Genomic DNA, 22,374 nt, shown 5'->3' with positions numbered 1-22,374 from the left:
CTACTTTCTCAGATTCAGGTGTATAAGAATGAGCCTCAGGGTATCACCAGCTCTGGATTTGCATCTTTGACATTTGAGGGAACTTTGGGAGCTCCTGTCGTACCTCGTACTTCAAGCAGGTGTTTTCACTTCACTGCCAATGACCACAAAATGGTAGAAGCCTTACGGCTTTGGGCATCTACACACATTTCACCTTCCTCCACCCTAGTGCAGTTATGCGATGTTCAGCCAATGCAGTATTTTGACCTGACTTGTCAGCTAGTGGGCAAAGCAGAAGTGGATGGAGCATCATTTCTCCTAAAGGTACGCCTTGAAGTTAGTAAGCAAGTTCCAGTTACATGCCAATACAGGGCTTGTCAGCATTCTGATGGAATAAGCTTGTTTATGCATATTATGCTAAGAACTCAAATTTAACATGCCATATTTGATAAGCCTCAATATTCATGCAATTTGCTCTTGTATTTCTTTCTCTTCCTTACATTTCCCTTCCAGAGAAAAATACAATTTTCATCTTTTTTTTTAATCTTTTTTTTAATTTTTTTTTTTCGTGGTGTATTTTTTATTTTAGTAGTAATAAAGTGTAGGCATGTCTCTTTCTTAATTGTGGTTTTACAAATTAATGTTTCTGCTTCCTTGGCAAGGTCACATATTTTGTCACTCATTTACTTTCTTAACCAATTAATGTCGGTTTCTCTTTTTATTGTTTTCACTGCCTGTCTTTGGGAAGGTCATGAATAATTTTGAAATGCTTATTATTATTATTATTATTAATTTGGTGGTACTTGGGTTCCTGGAAACCCTTCTCTGGGCTACACTCCCAGACCTATTTTATATTTTTATTTGGAAACAGGGTCTCTTAAGCCAGAGAGGCTGGCTTCAAACCTGCACCATCCTCCTATCTCAGCCTCCCACACGTGGGGATTACAAGCATGCAGCACCACGCCTGGCAATTATTTTGTTTTTTATTTGTTCAGAAAAAAAATGTAACATAAGACCCACCTAATATTTATTTACAACTATCTAAGTTCAGCTCATGAATAACTTCTAGAGGAGTTACCTGAAAATTTTCTTGCTTTACATTTGAACAACACTACTTCAGCCATGGTCCTGTTCCTGTGTCTCTGTTTTGTGTTTAGAATAATAGAGCAAAGAATGGAACAGAGAATGATGGTACTTGGACAAGTATTGGGGTTTAGTTTATCACTGCACCTTGCAGCAATATTAAAGAACAACAGAGTATAGAAATCATTGAATAAAATAAGTTTTTAAAATTGAAAATAGTACCTTTTTGGCTTGCATATAGAATACTATGAATAAATTCAGTGAATACTATAAAAAAGTTCAAAATTCAAGTATGACAAAGTTGGAGGTAAAGTAACACATAAAATCACCCAGTTAGAAGAAGTCTTGGGTCAACCAGTCTTGTTTCTTATCCAAAGTGATGTCCTTAAGAAATGTTCATTTATGAGCCACTGAACATGTTCAGTGACAAGGAATCTACCTTTAGACATAGAGATTCTTTTGACTGCTCAGGTGTTAGAAAAATTTTAAATTCTGAGAATAAAATATGGTACACTTTAGTAAATAATATAGTTGAGTCTACATTTTCTCTTTAAAAAAACAATATATGAACCAGGCAGGGTGGTTCATGCCTGTGATCCCAGCCATTCAGGAAGCTAAGACAGGAGGATCATAAGTTCAAATCCAGCCTGGGTAACTTATCAAGATCCTGACTCAAAATAAAAAAATAAGAAAGGCTGGGGATATAGCTCATGGTAGAACAACCCTGGTTCAACCCCCAGTATCTTGAAAAGAAAAAAAAGGAAAGGAGGGAGGGAAAGGGAAAAGAAAGAAATGAAATGAAAAGGGAAAGGAACATCATATGCTTGCAACCCATTTTCGTAGATGGCCTTTTCGGATAAAACAGATCTCATGTGACTTATTTTAAAATAAAACACTAAGAAGCCGAACGTGGTGGCACACACTTTTAATTCCAGCATTCAGGAGGCTGAGACTGGAGGATCGTGGTTCATGGACAGCATCAGCTACTTAGTGAGGCACTTGGTAACTTAATAAGACCTTGTTTCAAAATAAAGAATAAAAAATAGGGTAAGGAGTATAGCTCGGAGTTCGAATGCCCAAGGGTTCCATCCCCAGAACCACCAAAAAAAAAAAAAAAAAAAGAAAGAAAAACCATTGAGAAGGGAATATTTAAAAATTAGCCTTTCTTGAGGACAGGTCCCCATATTTTCAGCATCTCAAGGTAGCTTACATAATAGTCTATGGGACATTTTCTTTTTGAGCACTAATTATTTCATTTGTATTTTTAAGTTCTAATGTAAATATAATATCCATACTATACATTCTTAAGACTTTTTTCTAAATGACAACAAAGTAAAAATAATTGTCAATGTTAGAATTCATTTCTAATGAATGTTAGGCTAAGATTTATTATAAGATAATTAACAGAGCTACTCAAAAAGGCATATATGTAGGTCAACTATCAAATTATTTAAAATAGTGAAAACTTTGAAACCATTCAACTGGAATAATTTAATTATGGAATAATTTTTTTGTCTATCTTTATTAAAAAACACTATGAAGATATTTGTAGTTGTATTTTAGAATAATGCTTAAATGGCCAGAAAAAGCCCTCAGTAATAAACTGAAGAGAAAAGCAAAATATAAAGAAAGCCTATTTAAACATTTTTAAAAAGTCATATGTATATTGGTCTGCACACATGGAAGAAATGAATGAATATAGAGTCAAGAGTATGCTAACAGTTTGTCTAGGCCCATCGTAGTGTGACCGGTGTTTCTTTACATTCTTCTTTGTTTGTAACATTACTCTTACTTCTTACTTCATAGTCAGTCCTTTAACCATTAGAAATAACATATTTCATATCATAAAAAGAAATAACATTTCACATCGAAGTGTTACCGATATTTAAAGGTGTACACTTATTTTAAGTAAGATTTCCACTAAATAGAACCTTCACATTACTAGATTTTTCATAGAGATTATTAAGTTTTGCTTTACCTTCTCATGGCAGGTGTGGGATGGCACCAGGACACCATTCCCATCTTGGAAAGTCTTAATACAGGACCTTGTTCTTGAAGGTGATTTAAGTTACATTCGTCGACTACAGAATCTGACAATAGACATTTTAGTCTATGATAACCATGTTCAAGTGGCAAGATCTCTGAAGGTGATGTTAAATATAGCAAAAATGTTTACTATAATAAATTTATATTATTTATATTGTTTGCAGAATAATAAACATTTATATTTATAAATGTCTTTAAAGTTATTTTTGTGATTATTGGTCATATAAATTTTGGCAATAAGTGATTATATTTATAGGTGATATTTGGACCCTAAAAGTAACTTTAAGATTTTTTTAAATTTTTTAAGTTTATGTATTCTTTCTTCACTTTACCTTTATTTGAAAAATATTTTATAGCAAATAGTGGTATCAAAATTATAAAAATATTTGTGAAGCACTTTGCGTATATTTGGTACTGTCATTTGGGATGGGTCCTCTCACCATCCTGTTTTGTAAATGAGCCTGGAATTGAGAAATTAAGTGAATTGTCCAAAATTGCAGAACTATTTGATGATACCAGTGATATAATCCTCAATATCAGTTTCCAGAGCTATTTTCTTTAAGCATTAGAAGGAAATCATCTTCTGTATTGCAAATGTCTTCTAGCCTGTGTATAGGCAGTTAAAAGAAAATAGTGAAATTGCAGATCTGCATTTCAGTGCCCAATTTCCTTTTTTTTAAGCCCTGGAAAGAGAAGATATTTCCATTCACACGCTGTGTTACTAGTAAGATCACCCAGCTCAAATCAAAAGTTAGGATAAAACCAGAGCAAAAGAACTGAAACCTTCTTGTCCTTTATAAGTATGTGTGCTTGTGTGTGTGCCTACATATACCTGACATACAAGAGAAAAAAAACTGTGTGTTGAAGATTAACATTTGATATTTTTCCTCCAAAAATACCAGCTGTACTAATTTATTTTAAAAGCATAAATAATGACTAAGTCCAATTCTGAAATTTGTTCAGAGAGAATTTTCATGACTAAAAAGAATTTATATTTTAGAATCCTCCATCCATACCCTGCATATCTACTATGACCATTTTAATTGTCTCTTCTTCCCCAATGCTAATGCTGCTTCCATTGGTCTGTTTCTCTACTTGTCCTGCTTTTCTTATCCAGTTCCCAAACAGAGCTTAGCACAGGGCTTTCCGTTTAGTAGGGATGAAGCAGTATCTGCTGGGTAATGAGTGAATCTGATTGTCATGGATTTTTTTTTTTTTTTTTTAGTTTTTCTTTTTATCTTCTGCCTTATCTTGCCCACTAGAGGGTGATAGGAGCACATATTCTAATGAACCATATGGCATTTTGTTTCTCTCTAAAGACAGCATAGCATTATTTGTCTGCAGTGCAATAAAAAGGGAAAATAATTGTCTGTGTAAGTAATAGTACTTCACAGTTATTTAATGTACCTTGATATTATTTATTTGGTACTATAGTATTTATGTTAATTGAGGAAATCTTCAATTACATGATACTGATAGAAATTAATTCTTACCAGATGTACTTCAACACAGCTGTTTAAATTTGCATTTTATACCAAAATGCATGGTACCAATTCAAAGTTTGCTATGTAGGGGCAGGAAAAAATGTTCTTTTTAGTTAACTTAATTATAAATATAATATCAACTTATATAAATAGCATATTTTACATCCTAAATTACTTTAACTTTTTTACCTTTTTCATTTTTCAATTTTTAAGGAATTTAGGTCATTCCCAAAACATTTTGCACATATATACTGACCAAAACTGATGTGTCAAATTTATTATTGAGAATATGCAGTCTTATTTTTTAAGTCCCCAGTTTTGATGCAATTTTTAATATAGTTACAAAACTTATGAAGTCTGCGCTGGCCTTTAGATATAGACAGAAAATTAATAATATTAAGCCTAAAGAGAAATTCTTGATTTGTGGAGAATATTTTAGTTTTAAAAGGATAGTGGTTTCATAGTAGCCATATTTGCTTTGCTTTCTTATAAATGTTTCTGCATTAAAATAGGTTTTATACAGCTTTTAAACTATTTTTTGCAATTTTTAAAATTTATTTGCTTATATTTTTGAGATCTTACTACATTTGCTTTTTATAATAGAGAATCAGGCATATGCCATAATATATTTAGTCAAACTTAAAAACAATGCAATGCTGCCTCCAGTAGGAATTTCCTTATAATAACAGTTTCTCATTTTTATTGTCTGTTCATAATAAATACATTTTATCCTGGACTTTAAACTTTGTTTAATAATGAAATAGAATAGTAGTGAAGATGGTAAAAATAAACACCCATGTGTTCATCATTTTAACTTGTTTATAAATGTTTTGCTATATTTGTTTCAGTTGTTTTAAAAATAAAATTTTCCATTAAACTTTCTTAGAGTTATCCCAGCCTGGCATGGTGATACGTAGAAAGCCCCTGGGTTACATCCCTAGTACCATAAAATAAAATAAAATAAAATAAAATAAAATAAAATAAAATAAAATAAAATAAATTGTCTTGTACACCTGCATTTCTTTTCTTCCTTCAGCTCCTTGACCTATTCGAACATATATCGATATTTGCTTATTATACTTTGGCTTTATAAACTTTTTCTGTAGGGCAAGGTCCCCTTCTAAGACTTAAGAATTCACTTGGCTGTTCTCTTTCATATAAGTTTTTAGATTAGGTTTTAAAATTCCATAAAAGACACTAAGGATTTTTTAATATGCTTTTATTGGTGTATTATAGTCTCACATTTTAATGTAAATCATGTTGACATACATGCACACTGTACTTGGTGGGCCCCCCGCTCTGTCTCTATCCCCCTTCCTCTTTATATAGAGTACAGAGATTGACATTGGTATTTTTACATATTTTTACATATTGGTATTTTTACATATTTTTACAAAGGCAATAGTAGTTATTTCTTCAGTAATCCTCATTCCTTCCTCTCCCCTTCCCTTTGACAACTCTTGCTCAACTGAGGTTTCTCTTCCATTATCTGAATTTTGATTGAAATTTTATTGAATTTAAAGATTATTTTAGTTAGGCATGATAGTGCATTTTTGTAATCCCAATACTTGAGAAGCTGAGACAGGAGGATCACAGGTTTGCACCCAGCCTCAGTTATATAGTGAGGCCCTCCTCAACTTTGTGAGACCTTGTTTCAAAATAAAGGATAAAATATAGGGATAAGGGTATAGCTTGGAGGTAGAATGCCCTGAGTTCAAATCTCAGTGCTGTAAAAAATATATATAACCATGTTTAAAAAAATGAGCTTTTTCCCTATAAACATAGGATATTTCTTTATTGTTTAGGCCTTCTTTCAAGTTTTTTTTTGTAAATTTTAGATGTGCTATTCTAGTATATTTGTTATATATTTCTTCACATGTACTCATATGTAAATATTTTTATGCTTACACATATAAAATATATCTATATGAAAAATTACAAACTAAACATTCAAAAGAATGAGATAAAAATAGAAATAATATTTCTCCTAATACCTCACTTTGGAGACTGTAGAAAATGAGTTTTCGTGTGTGTTTTCTGATGCTCTTTATTCCCCAGCCGTGATGTTACGTAAGTAAAAGAAAAGGCTAGGTGTCTCACCTCTGCCTTTTAGAACCTGTGATTGGGTGTGAAAGAAAAGACTTTTGGGAATGAAGGAGTAGGGTCTGGAGATGGTAAATCAATCTTTCTCTCTCTCTCTCTCTCTCTCTCTCTCTCTCTCTCTCTCTCTCTCTCTCTTGTTCTCTTTCCCCCTTCACACCCCTTGGGAGCTAAAGAGTAAGGAGGAGAAATGTAATTAAGAGAAGCTACAGTAAGCAGGTTTGGAAGGTTGATTTGCTGGTCATCACTTGTCTTTTGTGGGGGCGGGTTGGTATTCACCCTTTCACTATCAGAAAGGCCGGCATTCACCCTTTCTGTGACATTGGATATTACCACTGTTAGGCTGAACTTATAGGAAAAAAGGATAAAGGAAAAGAGAAAGGTAGTCTCATTCTCCAGCAATTTGAAATGTAATCTTTAACAAATGAATTAAATGCCCTAGTCTATAACCCCTTTAGTTTATAAATTTTCATAAAAGTAAATGCGATTGTTGTTGTATAGCTGCTTCTTTTTCTAAGTGGATGTCAGTATATTTGGATAGCATTCTATATTTATTTCAAAAATTTTCCCTGAAAAAAATCTGAAGTTATCTGTAATTAACCATGATTTTAAGAGCTGGGTGTGGTAGCACATGCTTGTAATCCTAGGACCTGGGAGTCTGACACGGGAGGACCCCAGGTTTGTGGCCAGCCTCCAAAACTTAGTGAGACCCTGTTTCCAACTAAAGAATAAAATAGGGCTTAGGGGTGTAGCTCAGAGGTAGAATGCCCCTGGGTCCCATCCCCAGTAGCACAGAAAAAGATGTTTTTATACTAAATTTATTAAAACATCTCAGATTAATTGTAGAACACTCAAAACTCAACCCTATATTTGAACTTGTAGAGTATATTTCACAGTATTTTGCTGCAAACCTTTATTACAAAAGTTTTCTTTCCATAAAAACTTGTAGGATAGAGTGATATTTAATATTTTGATATCGTTCTATATTTAAAATGTCTCTACTTCTCATACAGAGACTGAAGGGATCACATTTAATTAATCTTATTTAATGAAAGCAACTGATTTTCAGAAATGTTAATCAAATAGAGGTTTTGAGTTTTTAGTTAAGGGTTTTCTTTACTTTTTTTTATTTATACTTGTCACTGAAAAGAGGTCCCAGGAGTTCCCAGAGAAGGGGACCTCAACAATGGGGTTCTTAAAAAACATCACAGAAATGAATTTAAATATGTGTCAATTAGAAGCAGTCAGTGTTTTATTTAGGAAAGTGGAGGTACAATCAAGGGACAATGTGGGCCATCAAGAGTAAGAAGCACTATTGGAATAAAGCAGGGAGCACACATTTAATAAGGGAACATGTGGGCCCTCTTGAAAGCGAGAGACAGCAGCCATTGATCTAGGGTATTAGTATTATACAGGGACTGTCGCTAGATGCTGGGCTAGAGGTGGAATCAGGGCAGGGTTACATGATGGTACAATAGTTTTCCTGGTGCTTGTGCATTGCCTTCATATCATATAACTTCCTGTGTTCTTGTGGGCATGGGTACTGGCACTTGGTTGCTTACTAGTTGTTTATTTTTCATTCCAGTGGTTTTTGGGTACTTTTTGAGATTCAGTATATCTTTCTTCCTTTTTATTTCCGAATTCTTGTCTCAATGCTAAAGAGATTTGTTTTGTTGTTTTGTTTTGGAGGAATACTGGGGATGGAACTCAGGGGCATTCTATCCCCAAGCTATACCCCCAGCCCTATTTTTAATCTTTATTTTGAAACAGGATTTCATTGAGTTGCAAGGGCCTCACTAAGTAGTAGCTGAGGCTGTCTTCTAACCATGATCCTCCCACCTCAGCCTCCCAAATTCTGGGATTACGAGCATGCATCACCACGCCTGGCTGTTTCTTGTTTGTTTGTTTGTTTTACTATTAGTATGCCTAAATAGGACTTTGTCTTATATGTGAATGTATGGGCATGTACGTGCATTTTGGCCTTTATATAGGATCCAAGCAACTGATGTTCAGCAGTATTGGTATAGCACACCTACTATTTTTTTCTGGTTGAATGGTGTCCTTGGTTGTTACTCGTTATTGGCTTATACATTTCAAAAAATAGAACATATTTGACTTTTTTATTCCCTCATGCTAAATTATAATCTGTTTTTAGGTTGGAAGCTTTCTTAGAATCTATAGCCTCCATACCAAACTTCAGTCAGTGAATTCAGAGAACCAGGCATCATTATTAAGTCTAGAATTTCATCTCCACGGAGGTACCAGTTATGGTCGGGGAATCAGGGTCTTGCCAGAGAGTAATTCCGATGTGGAGCAACTGAAAAAGTAAGTATTTTATACCTACTTAAAAAGTTAAAATAGGGTATTTATTAAGTTAATTTCCAAGATAGTGTTGTTCCTGGGGGGGTGCTCTGATGAGTTTCTTGTTTGATTCTTAGAGCCTTCAATGCCCTTCTCTATATTAACACATGAGCCAGATCAAACAAATCAGATGACTGTAAGTTCAAGTAGCTAATTAATAACAGAGTCAGAGTTATATGTTTTTCCCATAGTTACTATTTACCACACCCTTTAAGTGTAGCAACGGTGGTAACTAGACTTTAGCCAAAGTTGGAAAACTTGATGATGTATCTAGAATTCCTCTAATACTTAATTTTGCTAAAGAAAAAAAAAATCCTTCTAAAAGGCCTCAGATTAAATAGATAACAGAAGCATTCTTGTATGTCACATTTTATAAACTTTAAAAAATTTTAAACTTTTAGATGTGCTCAGAGAGTAATTAGTGTCTAAATCCTGTCTTTAATTGAGCTCTTCTTTTTCTTGAGGTATTTCTCTATGTACAGAAACATTTTCACCAATATTCTAGAGAAATAAAAAATTAAGCACATGTCTTGAGAGTGTTAGAAAGCATACTCTTCAGTCATGTGTTCCTAGTCACCTCCTCCCTCTAGGACTCCTATAAAGGAAGAACCCTGGGAACTCTCATGCTCTTGAGCTGGCCCATGCTCTCCCTTGAATGTATATCCTCATTTTACCTTAATAAACTTGTGCTTGCTTTTCTTTCTTTTTTTTTTTTGTTTGTTAGTTTGTTGTTGTTGTTGTTGTTGTTGTTGTATTGGGGATAGAACCCAGGGGCAAAGCCAGGCGTGGTGGCGCATGCTTGTAATCCCCGCGCTTGGGAGGATGAGACAGGAGGATCGCACAGGTTCGAAGCCAGCCTCAGCTACTTAGTGAGTCTCTCAGCAACTTAGTGAGACCCTGTTTCCAAATAAAAATATAAAAAATTGGTCTGGGAGTATAGCCCGGAGGTAGGAAGCCTCTGGGTTCCACCCCCAGTACCACCAAAAAAAAAAAAAAAAAAACAAACCCAGGGGCATTCTACCTCCGAGCAACAACCCCAGACCTATTTTTTTTTTTATTATCATTCTTTATTTTTTGAAACAGGGTCTCACTAAGTTGCCAAGAGCCTCACTAATTAGTTGAAGGTGTCCCAAACTGCCATCCTCCTGCCTCAGCCTTCCAAAAGCACGTGCCACCATGCCCAGATGCTTTTATTTCTTAAAAAATAAAAGGAAGAAAGAGAGCATACTACTTAATAAATTGAAGGGAAATAACTTGTCTAAGTTTTCATTTCTTTAATTTGTCTTTAAAATTAAATTTTGTTTTACTAATTTTATATTACATATTTTTCCTTATATTACAATATATAGCAACATACTATTTGGCTTCTTGAATCTAGACCGAGATTGTTCTGACTCAGAAATGGCATCCATTAAATTCCCAGCTTATTTTTGTTTACAGTGTTTCATCATCTTCCTATTCCATTTGTGTCTTTCAAACCCAAGATTTTTAATTTTGAGGGCCTTAATATCCTCAGATAATCTGATAAAAACTATAGACTATTTAATAAGGAATAGTTATAAAATTTTATAAATAATTCAGTGAGCCCTGCCTGGTGGAACATGCCTGTAATCCCAGTAAGTGGGAGGCTGAAACAGGAAGATCTCAGATTTTAAGGTAGCTTCAGTGAAGTTCTCAGCAACTTAGACTGTATTTCCAAATAAATAAAAATGGGCTGGAGGTGTAGTTCGGAGGTGCAACGATCCTGAGTTCAGTCTTCAGCACGGAACATGCATTAAAAAACAACAACAACAACAATAATTCAGTGAACTTCTGAATTTTGTGGGTAGAGCCAGACTTACTGTTTTGACTTTGTATTATGCAATTTGAAATTATTTTCTTTCAATTTTAGAGCATTAGAATCTGTAGATTTGACAGCTGGTCAGATTTTAGAGGTTACCTGTCAATCAGAAAATGAGGACAGCTTTCCAGCCCTTTCAAGTAAGGACAATTTTAATTAGTTCCTGCTAAATTAAATAGCTTTATAAATATAATTCACTTTTGTAATATTTTCTTTTCTCTGTCTCTATATATTGTAAAGGAATACCCTAAGCATTTATGTGTCCTATGCAAAATTAAAACATGGTTCCTCCTTAAGTAAATAATTCTATTTTAAATTAAGCTGGTAATGATACTTCATTTATAATATACATGATATGTGTGTTCATTAAAAATCTGTATTAATTTTCTAAACCACTGTTTTGCTTGTCCCTTTCTAAAAATGTAAACGATATTTGTGCTTCTTTCTTTTCTTTCTTCTTTCTTCTTTGGGACACCAAGTGCTTTTTGCTTATCCACATCTTAGATATGTATATAATTCCCATCATTATTGAAATAACCAAGTATCTAATTATAAATATTAACAAGCAGTAGAGTGTATGTTTGTGCTGTTCTCTATCTGAATGGATGTCTATTTTAATCTGAAATTTATAATTCTCAATGTGCAGTGTTTTTTAATTTTTCACTTCATCTTCATAGCTGGTTATACATTTGGACCCCTAGAATCTGGGTCACGTTTTTAATCTCATATGCTCATTTTAGAATCTTAACTCCTACCCTACTATGATCCAAAGAACCATTTTCTGGGTGTTGTTTTTTTTTGATATTAGTAATGATAAACAAAAAAATTAGAATGTAGTTATAAGTAGGAACTTAGTAAATGCATAAATGAATTTTTATTTAATCTTAACAACACTCCTACAAAATGTATTATTTTCTCCTTTTTACAGAAAGGAAAATAAGCTTTAAGTGATGGGCACCATATAATTTGCTCACAGTTATTTAGCTGTTGATTGATGACAAAGCAATTCAAATTAAAATGCAAGCTATACTTGATTTTTTGAATATATTTGAATTTTTTTTCTCACTTTATCTTAAACCTCCTGATTTCCTATCCCTTTCAGATGGCATTTTAGCCTTACATATGATCACTTGCACTACCATTATGAGGCCAGCTTAGTTCAATTGACACTCATTTAGGGATAACACAAGTTGTAGTTATACTTTCTGTAACCTTTTTTCTACTTTTAAAATAATTATCTTATTATTTTTAAATTTCAGAGAAACACACATCATAATATCAAGTTACAGTTTTCTGTATGCCTGTATTCCCTCTTTTGTCTTACTCCCTGAGCCCAGGTTAACAGTTTACTGTGACTCCTTCAATACCTTCATGTTTCCACAAACATATATACATGCCACTTATATATGAAGAAATAGGATTTCTCATAGTTTTCAGTCAAATAAAATCATGTTATAGTTTTCTTTTTAACAATATAGTACAGACCTCTCTGGACAAATTCATATAACTCTTAACTCATTAATAATTGCATATTATTCTATAAGATGGGCATTTCCTTTTACAAGCTTTTTTTTTTTTTTTTTTTTTGGTACTGGGGATTGAACCAGAGGCATACTACCTCCACGCTACATCCCCAGCACCCCTTTTTTTGGGTGGGGGTGGTACTGGGGTTTGTGGAAACCCTTCTACCTCTGGGCTACACTCCCAGACCTATTTTTTTAATATCATTTTTATTTGAAAACAGGGTCTCTTAAACCAGCGAGGCTGACTTCAAACCTGCGCAATCCTCCTGTCTCTGCCTCCCAAGCACAGGGATTACAAGTGTGTACCACCACACCCGGATATTTCTTATTTTAAAACAAGGTCTCACTGAGTTGCAAGGGCCTCTCACTAAGTAGCTGAGGCTGGCCAAGAATCCTGATCCTCCTGTCTCAGCCTCCCAAATGCTGGGATTACAATTGTGCACCACCATGTCCGGCTTACAAGTAATATTTTAAGAAACATTAAACATATGTATTTCTGTGCTTTTGTATCTTTACAAAATTAAGGTTAGTATTGACTTATTAAAAGTTAAGCCATGCTTTATTTTAATAGATGCTGCCAGATTATTTACACAAAAGGTCATAGGAATTTATATCCAAAGAATAGCATAGGATAATCTCCTTTTCTCTGATTCTCACAGTATTAGAGCTTAACAGTGCATGCAGCTTTTTGACAATTTGCCATGTAAACAGTAATATCTTACCTAATTTTCTTGACTACTTGAAAAGTCTCATCATATAATTAGCAGCTATTTTTTTCTTTGAATTATGTATTCTTATTAATTATCTGACTTTCTGTTGGGTTCTTTATCTTTTCCTACCAGTTTTTGGGAGACTATGTCTTTATTTTACACATTTACTTATATTGTCTTAATTTATTTGATTATTTTTATAGTTTTTGTATTATTTCTACTTCATGTTAGAATAGCTATGTTCATTAATTACTGAGTCAGATTTATTAAAATTGTACTATGGTAGCTTATGATATTTATTTAAGTTCTCATGGCATTTATTAATGATGCTGAGGAAGAAAGACTAGTCGTATGTATATTGTATATGATGCTCCGTAAAGTAAATTGTAAATATATAATATACTGCTTTACGTAATAGGACATAATTTAAAGCAATTCTAAAATATACTTTTTAAGTCTTAAGTATTTTATTTTATGAATTAGAAAGCATTTTGTAAAGTATTGATATGATTTCTACTTTTAATTTTTTGTTAATGTAAAGTCTTATGCTTTTCATCTTAAAACTCATGTATAATTAATCATTGTATCGCATTTAATTTACTGTGTCTATTCCCTTCTACGTTTATTTTCTTCAAAATGTATTTTAACATAATAAAGAATTTTAAAATATGAAGAAAAGTTAGTTAAAACAATTATACAGAGAACACACGTGTTTCTCCCACCTAGATTCTCCAGTTCAAACTTTATTTGCTCTGTCACTTATTTGTCTCCCTCTTTGTATCCCTTCTTTCATTTATCAATCCACATTACTTAGAATATACTTTTTTGTACAAAGTATGTTTCAGAAAGTTATCTACATTGTTGCATGTGTCAGTTTTTTTTTTAATACTTTGAGAAAGATACTTCTCATTTAAATAGGAATTTCTAGTTGTTAGAACAACATTTCTTTCATTTTCCTGTTTAGATGGCTTTGGTGTCTTTGTCAAAAATCAAGTGAGAATATCAAATGAGGGAATTTTCTGTACTTTCCATATGAGTTTTTCCACATACTGGTTTCCAGTTGTTGTAGAGCCAACTGGACTAGAAATTGACATGAAAAGTCAATTTTTTAAGATAATAAAGCTTAGGCTATTTGATTAGGATTGTAATGAATCTGCCAATTAATTTGGGAAAAATTGATACCTTAACAGTGTTGAGCCTTCCAATTTATAAAAATAGCTTACCTCAGCATTTATTTAGATCATCTTTAGTTTCTCTCAACAGTGTTTGATAGTTTTTAGTGCAACAAAAAAATTTGCAATGTACTGAAGAACTGTCTAATCCTCTGTCTCTTCTTCTTCCTATAGGTTCTGGATCAGTATCCCTATATGAGGTAGAAAGATGTCAACAACTATCTGCTACAAGTAAGAGCTTATATCATTTTGGAGAGAGTACACAATATAGTAATGAACATGTTAAGCCTTGTTCTCACACTAAACAATTAATCCCTTCTTACCTAATAGAGTAGATATCCATGAGGACAAAGACATATCATCATTTAACTTTTATTTCTCTATCTCATCTTATACTAGCATAAAGTATAACCTATATAGATGTCTCTAATATATATGTTGTCTCATATATCTCTAAGGTTTATAAAATATATCATTGTACTATTTCACAGTACATTGAGGTTCATTGAGTACATTTTTACTTTGAGGATGTAAAGTATATTCTGTGATGTTAGTTTTAATCAATTCACACTATGTTTTTAACTGTTCACACAAAGGAAATTCTTATTGTAGTCTTAAAAACATTTGTAATGTTAGCATTAATTGTAAATCAGATACATTCTCTCCATTGCTTCATTTAAGATGAAAAAAATTTTTTAGAAAAATACTTTTAAGCTTAAATTGATTAAATAGCCGGGTGTGGTGGTGCATGCTTGTAATCCCTGCGCTTGGGGGACGGAGACAGGATCACACAGGTTCGAAGCCAGCCACGCTGGCTTAAGAGACCCTGTTTCCAAATAAAAATATAAAAAATAGGTGTCTGGGAGTGTAGCCTGGAGGTAGAAGGGTTTCCAGAAACCCTGGTACCACCAAAAAAAAAAAAAAAAATTGATTAAGTAGTAATGTATATTACTATAAAGATAGGATTTTCTCATATTGGAGAAATGTGTGAATATAGAATGTAAGAGTCTAGATAAAAACTTGTATTAGAACTGAAGGTGCCAGGTACTAATGGGTTTTTTTAGATAGATATATAAATGGTTACAGGTGTAGTAGTATACGTATCCATATATTTACATGCCTAGGTATTGGTTAAGTATAGAATATATCAACATAAGTACTATTAATTATGTATTAGAATACACGGAATAAAATGGTGAATACACAATCACATGTTGATAAAAAAAAGAAAAATAAATAGGACTGAATAGAGAGGTAGAATGGCAACTAGTAAGTGCAAATAAAACAATGAAGTTATGGGGAAAAAAACCACCATTTTGCAGCTGTGGTAGTAATGAGTGATCTAGTTGTGAAACAATGGATTCTAAACTTTGGGGCCCCAAATGTTTTATGAAAAATAGAATGTTTGCATCATTTTCCCAGGTACCTCCTTATGAATCATAAGGGGGAAGATAGTAAGTTTATAGTAGACAAACTTGTTGGACACCACCTTAACCAAATGAGCAAAGTTCTCTCCCCAGTAATGGGAACACTGACATCATATGCCTTTTGCTGCAACACACTGAAAAATACACAGGATCAGGAAGATACTCTTCCTGCCAAAAATGTGTAACCTGAATCTGAGCATGAGGAAAACCCAGACATTCACAGTAATGTTAATTTTACAAATTAAGTGACCTGCACTCTCCAAATAAATGTCATGAAAGACAAAAAAAAAAATAAATAAATAAAAAAAACCATTTATTTTGTGATAAGAATTGAAAGAGACATGAAAAATAATCATTATGTATGGTTCAGAATTGGAACCTGGACCCCCCAAAAAAATGTGAAAACAAACATTTTGCAAGGCAATTGGAGGAATTTGAAAAAGGCCTGTTGATTCCATGATAAAGTAAGTGCTAAGTGTGATGTTGAAAATTGCACTGTAACTATGTTAATGAAATATCTTGTGTCTACGAAATACATACTGAAGTATTTTGGGGAAAAGGGGCATATAATGTCAAATAGTTCAGTAATGAAAACCAGATGGTTTTCATTAAAAACTGACCCAGAGACAAAGTTAAAAGTAACAAAATTTAGCAATCAGTGAATTGTGATAAAGACTATATAGGGGGTCTTTATATTATTCTTGCAGTTTTTCTTTTAAGTTTCAAAGTATTTTAAAATAAAGATTTAAAACGATCAAACCATGAGCAGAAACAAGTGCTGCGATTTGCATTTAATTGGTCAGGTTTGCTATGGCCTTTGCTTTTAAAAACAACTAAAACTATTCCACTGTAAATTATTGGCCACCACTTTTGGATGGAAGAAAATTTTACTGAACAAGAAGTTAGTTGGATTAAAGCTAGGTAGAGAAAGTTTTGTTCTGATTGTTTCAAGGTTATAAGATTTGTGCATCAGATCCATTTTCTAAAACAATAAAGTATTAACTAGATTGCTTATTAAACAGAATAAGAGTTGTTGCCTTAGGCTGAGGGTCACTGGTGATTTTGAACTAATCCTAATATAAACTGACCACTACTATCCCAAACCTTCTTCCCGAAATTAGCTAAGGATACCCATTTTTTAACTCTTTTCCTAGGCAATTGCTTCTAATCCTTTAGCCTTTTGTGTTCTCCAGTGTTAACTCTAATCTCCCCTACTCCCTTCCTCCCTTTATCTCTTAGTCTTTCTTCTACTCTTCTTCCTCTCTACCACACTTAACAATCTGCCTGTTCATTGTAAATGATATAATTCAATAGAATCTCCAATTTAAAAGATCAGGGAGAAGAGCCTGTCTGGCAGATAATGTTGAGCAAATATGTTTGTTACATTCTTTCAACAAATGTCAACAAGAATTTAAGCTTTTGCCTAATAAAGATTAGAATTTTAGTGAATATTTTAAAACCATTCACTTAGTAACATTAATTTTCTTGATGAAATAAATTTTGCTCTTTGCTCTAAGTTATCCAAGAATTCTCTATTATCCTCATATAAAGATGCCCCTGTACACTTAGTAAACAGATATTTCTCTTCCAAATTACTCAACACTCTTCAGTAGATTTTTGAGGTACCTACTGTGACCTTGTACTATGCTAATTGGCCTCAGGTATACTATTTAGTTTGGAGATAGGAGTCACAAATATATTTAAGGCTTTTGTATATTATTTATCTTGATTTAACTTTAATTCCTTATAGTACTTACAGATCATCAGTATTTGGAGAAAACACCATTATGTGCCATTTTGAAACAAAAGGCTCCTCAACAGTATCGAATTCGAGCAAAATTGAGATCATATAAGCCAAAAAAACTTTATCAGTCTGTTAAACTTCATTGTCCTAAATGTCATTCACTGTAAGTATTTTTCAAAAAAAAGTTCATGTCTTATTATTTGAATATAAACATGACATATGTATAACTTTAATTCTGGAAAAGAGTAAATTGTGATTTCATGTATACTATTTTAAAAGAAAGATAATGTTATAGAGGGAAAATATTAAGTTCTTAAACTGAATTGATCAGATTTGGTAAATTCTTAGAGAATAAATCATTTTTATTCATTCTTAGTAATATTTTTAAAAAATCGGTGCTATTTTTACATCTGAAATTCAGCTTGTTGTGTGCTATGGAATCCAAATAACAAATTATGAGACTCATTTGTCATAAAAATATCTATAAATATAAACTTTTATTAACTAAAATTATTGAAAATAATTCTAGGTAGTTGAAATTTATAATTCAGTAATACAAAGTCTTGTAAAAATATTTCTGTCATGGTTAATAACCACAATATAATAAGTACAATTTAAGTTTTCTTTAATGTTATGGTTGGGAAACTATTCCGGGGACCCTATTGGGCTCCTGAAACTGTTCCAGAGAGAGAGGAGGGGGGGTAGCTGTGGGTTCTTGTTCTGAGCTAGGTATAGAAAACTCTAGTCCAAACTCTGCAAGCTTAAGCCACTTTATTATTACAAAGATGGAAAGATAGACTATAGATTAATACAGCTCTATATCCAAAATAGTATAAGGAGTAACTTGAAAATAAGTCACCGGAGTTCTAAATACAAAACAGTTTTTATAGATACATAGTCCTCCATCTTGCTCTACCAGGTAATCCTTTGACGTAGGTATAAGTCTACCCCTTAACTCCATGCAGGCAGGCCCCTTTTATTATGCAGGCCCCTTTTGTTATGATTATGGAGATTTCTGGCCTGGCAAAAAAAATAAATAAATAAAAAACCTCCCTGCCTTACCACAGGGGTAAGCCTAGATTTCTTTGTTGGGACCAGAATGATTCACAAGGTCAGTGTTCATGTGATATCTGCTCCCCTTTTACAGAGGTTAGTACTCTCTTCTTGGAGAATTCTTAGCTTTTGTTAGATGTCTGTAAACCTGGTTTTAGAATGTGAAGGTCCTAAGTCCCAATTCCTCTATCCACTTGCTAATTACTTTTGGTGAGGGTACTTTGCATTATAACAGCTAACTGAGTACCGGGGCAGTAACCAGGACCTGACTGCTTTTCTTTTTACATTTTTAACCCCATTTTCGATAAATCAATTTTGAAATGTGAAAACTATTTTTGAATATTTTAGGCCATTTCCCAATACTGGTACATTTAGTAATTAAGAATTTCTCAGACATCTGATGGTGGTACAGACAGAACCTTACAAAGACATCTATCAAAGCCCTTTGTTTTTTTGTTTTTTTGTTTTGGTGGTACTGGGGTTCAAAGCCCTTTGGATGATCATAGAGACACACCACATGCACACATCTGATTCCCCCTATGCCAATTGCATACACCTGTACCCTAAGCCGGGGCCCCCTTACCACATCCCTGTTCAGCCTGAGGAAGCTCGATGAGTCATCTCCCTTATTCCTTTGCTATGGGTACATGTATGTAATGATAAGGGGAGAAAATTGATGGAAATTAGCTCGTGTTAAATGTTTGTAAAATTGTAAAAGTCAAAATGTATTTTCTGTATCTATACCTTTGGCCTGACAGGTGTCAGAAAGTAACTAGACAGAGGGGAGAATGTACCAGTATTGGGGATGGCCTAGGAAGATTTGAGAAAGCTCTGATTATTAAGATATATTTCAAAGATAATTGTGTCAAAATGGCGGCAGACCTGGGGAAAAAAAGACTTGGTTTCATTTTCAGTCAGTAACCAAACAGCTATTGAAACTTAAATTAACCTAGCTAAAGGTAATTAGCAAGTCTATAGGAGAGGGGAACTAGGACTTCCTCATTCTCATTTTAAAGACAGATCTACATAATAATCTAGCTAGGACAGGAGGAGGGGAATTGACATTTGTGAAAGACACCTTGGTGTGGGGAGGTACCTTACAGGGTAAGGGGAGGAACCTTACAGGGACATTTACTACATCTGAATTACATAAACAAGATGGAGGTCATGGGTATAAAAGGTCTGGCCCATGTGTTGTGTCTTTGGTGGGGCATTCACAGCATGGGGCTATAACTATCTTCTGTATTTCTATCTTTTTTAATAAACTTCTTTAAATCCTCAAAAAAAAAAAAAGAATTTCTCACATTTTGACATCTGTCTTAGCATTCTCACTGCTATATTCCAGTAAACCTGACCAGACAACTTACAGAAAGGAAGATTTATTTGCTCACAGTTTCCTTCGAAATTTTGGGTTCAGTCCTTGTGAGGCCAAGGTTTAAGGATCTCAGTGCATGATGGGAGGGGAAGTGCAGAGGGAGAGCCCTAGGCCCTGCTCTCACATCACGGCAGCCAGAAGCATAGAGAGCAAGCAGGGGAATAAGGGACATGTGTAATCTCCAGGGCTACAACCCAGGGACCACCTTCTCCAGCTACACCCTGTCTGCCTATGTTACTCCCTAGATAAACCCAGTGTAAAGTGGTTACAGCCCTCATGATGCAGTTAGAGCAACTCTAAACACCAATATATGTGCTCTTCAGGGGGCATTCTGATTCTAACTATAATGGCATCTTCATTCCATATGCCGTTTATTATGTAAATATATGTACATTTATATAACTTTTAAAAAATATTTTAATAGGTACTCAACACATGGAAAATTAACTTTTATTCATCTTTTTAATATAATTTTTCTATTTTCTCTCTAAATATATTAAATATAGGTACTTGATGGGTGCATGTACTTGGATACTATAAACACACTTTCCCTGTAGTATGCATAGTGTATAAATATATCAATACATCTTTATATATTTGTATACTTACATATTATTTGTGAATATCAATGTACCCTAATATACACATTTTCCTCTCCAAAATCCAAGTATATCCATGTACCCTAATATGCACATTTTCTACTCCAAAATCCACGTATAATAATGTTTGGGAAAATTTTGATCATCTATCCATTTTAGCTTGAAATGGTGCTTGGGAAAATATAGAGAGAGATATAGATATAGAGAAATTTTAGAGATCTCTCAAAATATTATTAAATTTTGGTTGAATTCTGTAAAATTATACAGTTTTTAAAAACAAACAAATCTCTATAATCTACTTTAAACAAATGAGGATTTATTCATAGAAGTTACACAGCTTCTTGGTGAAAAGAACCAAAACGTGGACATAGACCTTTTGAGCCCAAACCATGCCATTTTTACTTTATGATACCTTAACCATGTGACTTTTTAAAACTACTAGCTCTTACAGGGAAGTGGAAATAGTACTTGGTTAAAGTCAGTACCTTACAGAAGTGAGATTAACTAAAGACTGACAACTGCTAAATTTATTTTCTCCAACTGAGAAACTTTGCCTTTCTTATAGAGGAGAATAGATTGGTACTAGAATTAATTATAGTTACAAGGAAACTTGGTTTCAAAATTAGATAGGAAACTTATCACTGGTTAATGTAATTATGATCTATTTAGCTACAAAACATCAAATATTTATTGAATAAGATGTGTGTAATCTGCAAAGTGAATTATCTTAAGAAAAAGTACCTGACTTGATCTACATATAAAAAGGACATTTTTAAGTTGGGTAATTTACTAAGTTGGAATTTTTAAGATTACGCCAAAATTGTTTTCTAATACTTCATTGTCAATGATTTCAGACAAGAAGTTCCACATGAAGGCAATTTGGATTTAATTTTTCAAGATGGTGCAACTAAAACTCCAGATACCAAACTACAAAATACATTATTGTATGATTCAGAAATCTGGACCACTAAAGATCAAGGAGGACGGAAAGTAGTAGTTCATTTTGTGAAAAATAATGGCATTCTCCCACTTTCAAATGAATGTCTAATTTTGATAGAAGGTAAGATATTTAAATTGCTGGATTTCTTAAAATACTGCTCTTACATTTTTTAATTAATTTTCATTAAATATATTTTACAGCAAATCTAGTGGATATAAAGTAAAAATATTGGTAATTGAAATTTCACAAAATATATCAGATCAACTGCATTCATGTTCATACACATAAATTAACCTGAATTTCATTTTTAAATTATACGTTAAAATTAAATGTTTTTATGTCTCTATCTTCTTGGATTCCTGCATGTAATTTTGTCAGTTCAAGCTGATTTTCTAGTTGAATAATAACAGAAAGGCTAATTGCTTATGTATAGCTGCTGCTGTTGTCTTATCCTCTGGATGTCACTGTTGTTTCATAAGAATAGGATGAAAGTCATCTTTTAATATCTAATCAAGAAAAAAATTGAAAAAAGTAAGGATAACATGACAAAATTTTAAAAGAATGAAAATTTATTTTTCTTTTTCATTTTCTTTCTATTTTTTTCTAATTTCTATCTAATACTTAATATGTTTACAATTATTCTCATGACAAATTTAAAGTTATATTTTGAGGCTTTTTCTCCTACATAATTTTTCATAAAAGGAAAACAACTTCAATTTTCATTATCATTAGAGTAATACATAATCATTTTATATTCATGCATGAAGACACATGTGTATAAACATTAGTTTTATTTCCATAAGCATCGTTCTTTAAAAGTATAATTACAGTTTGTTAGAAGATACTTTTTTTTTTTTTTTTTGCAGTACTTGGGATGGAACCCAAGAGCATTCTACCTCCGAGCTATAACCCCAGCCCTATTTTTTATTCTTTATTTT

The 22,374-nt window shown here is 33.0% G+C and overlaps 1 protein-coding gene across 1 annotated transcript in view; it reads left to right on the top strand.

The window, feature by feature from the left end:
- The window catches only part of POT1 (protection of telomeres 1), a gene marked incomplete at both ends in the record, with an annotated part of 85,496 nt that overhangs the window by 48,567 nt on the left and 14,555 nt on the right, over positions 1 to 22,374 (top strand). Inside the window, 7 exons of the mRNA XM_080701443.1 lie at positions 13 to 303; positions 3,054 to 3,209; positions 8,848 to 9,017; positions 10,945 to 11,033; positions 14,473 to 14,529; positions 17,476 to 17,632; positions 21,351 to 21,556. Coding sequence (XP_080557569.1) covers positions 13 to 303; positions 3,054 to 3,209; positions 8,848 to 9,017; positions 10,945 to 11,033; positions 14,473 to 14,529; positions 17,476 to 17,632; positions 21,351 to 21,556 — 1,126 coding nt within the window. The remainder of the gene's footprint in view (positions 1 to 12; positions 304 to 3,053; positions 3,210 to 8,847; positions 9,018 to 10,944; positions 11,034 to 14,472; positions 14,530 to 17,475; positions 17,633 to 21,350; positions 21,557 to 22,374) is intronic.

The sequence above is a fragment of the Muscardinus avellanarius genome (genome assembly GCF_963383645.1).
Source record: "Muscardinus avellanarius genome assembly, chromosome: 9".
Classification (NCBI taxonomy): Eukaryota; Metazoa; Chordata; class Mammalia; order Rodentia; family Gliridae; genus Muscardinus; species Muscardinus avellanarius.
Note: the sequence above shows the minus strand (reverse complement) of the source record. Positions and strands in the feature narration are given on the sequence as shown.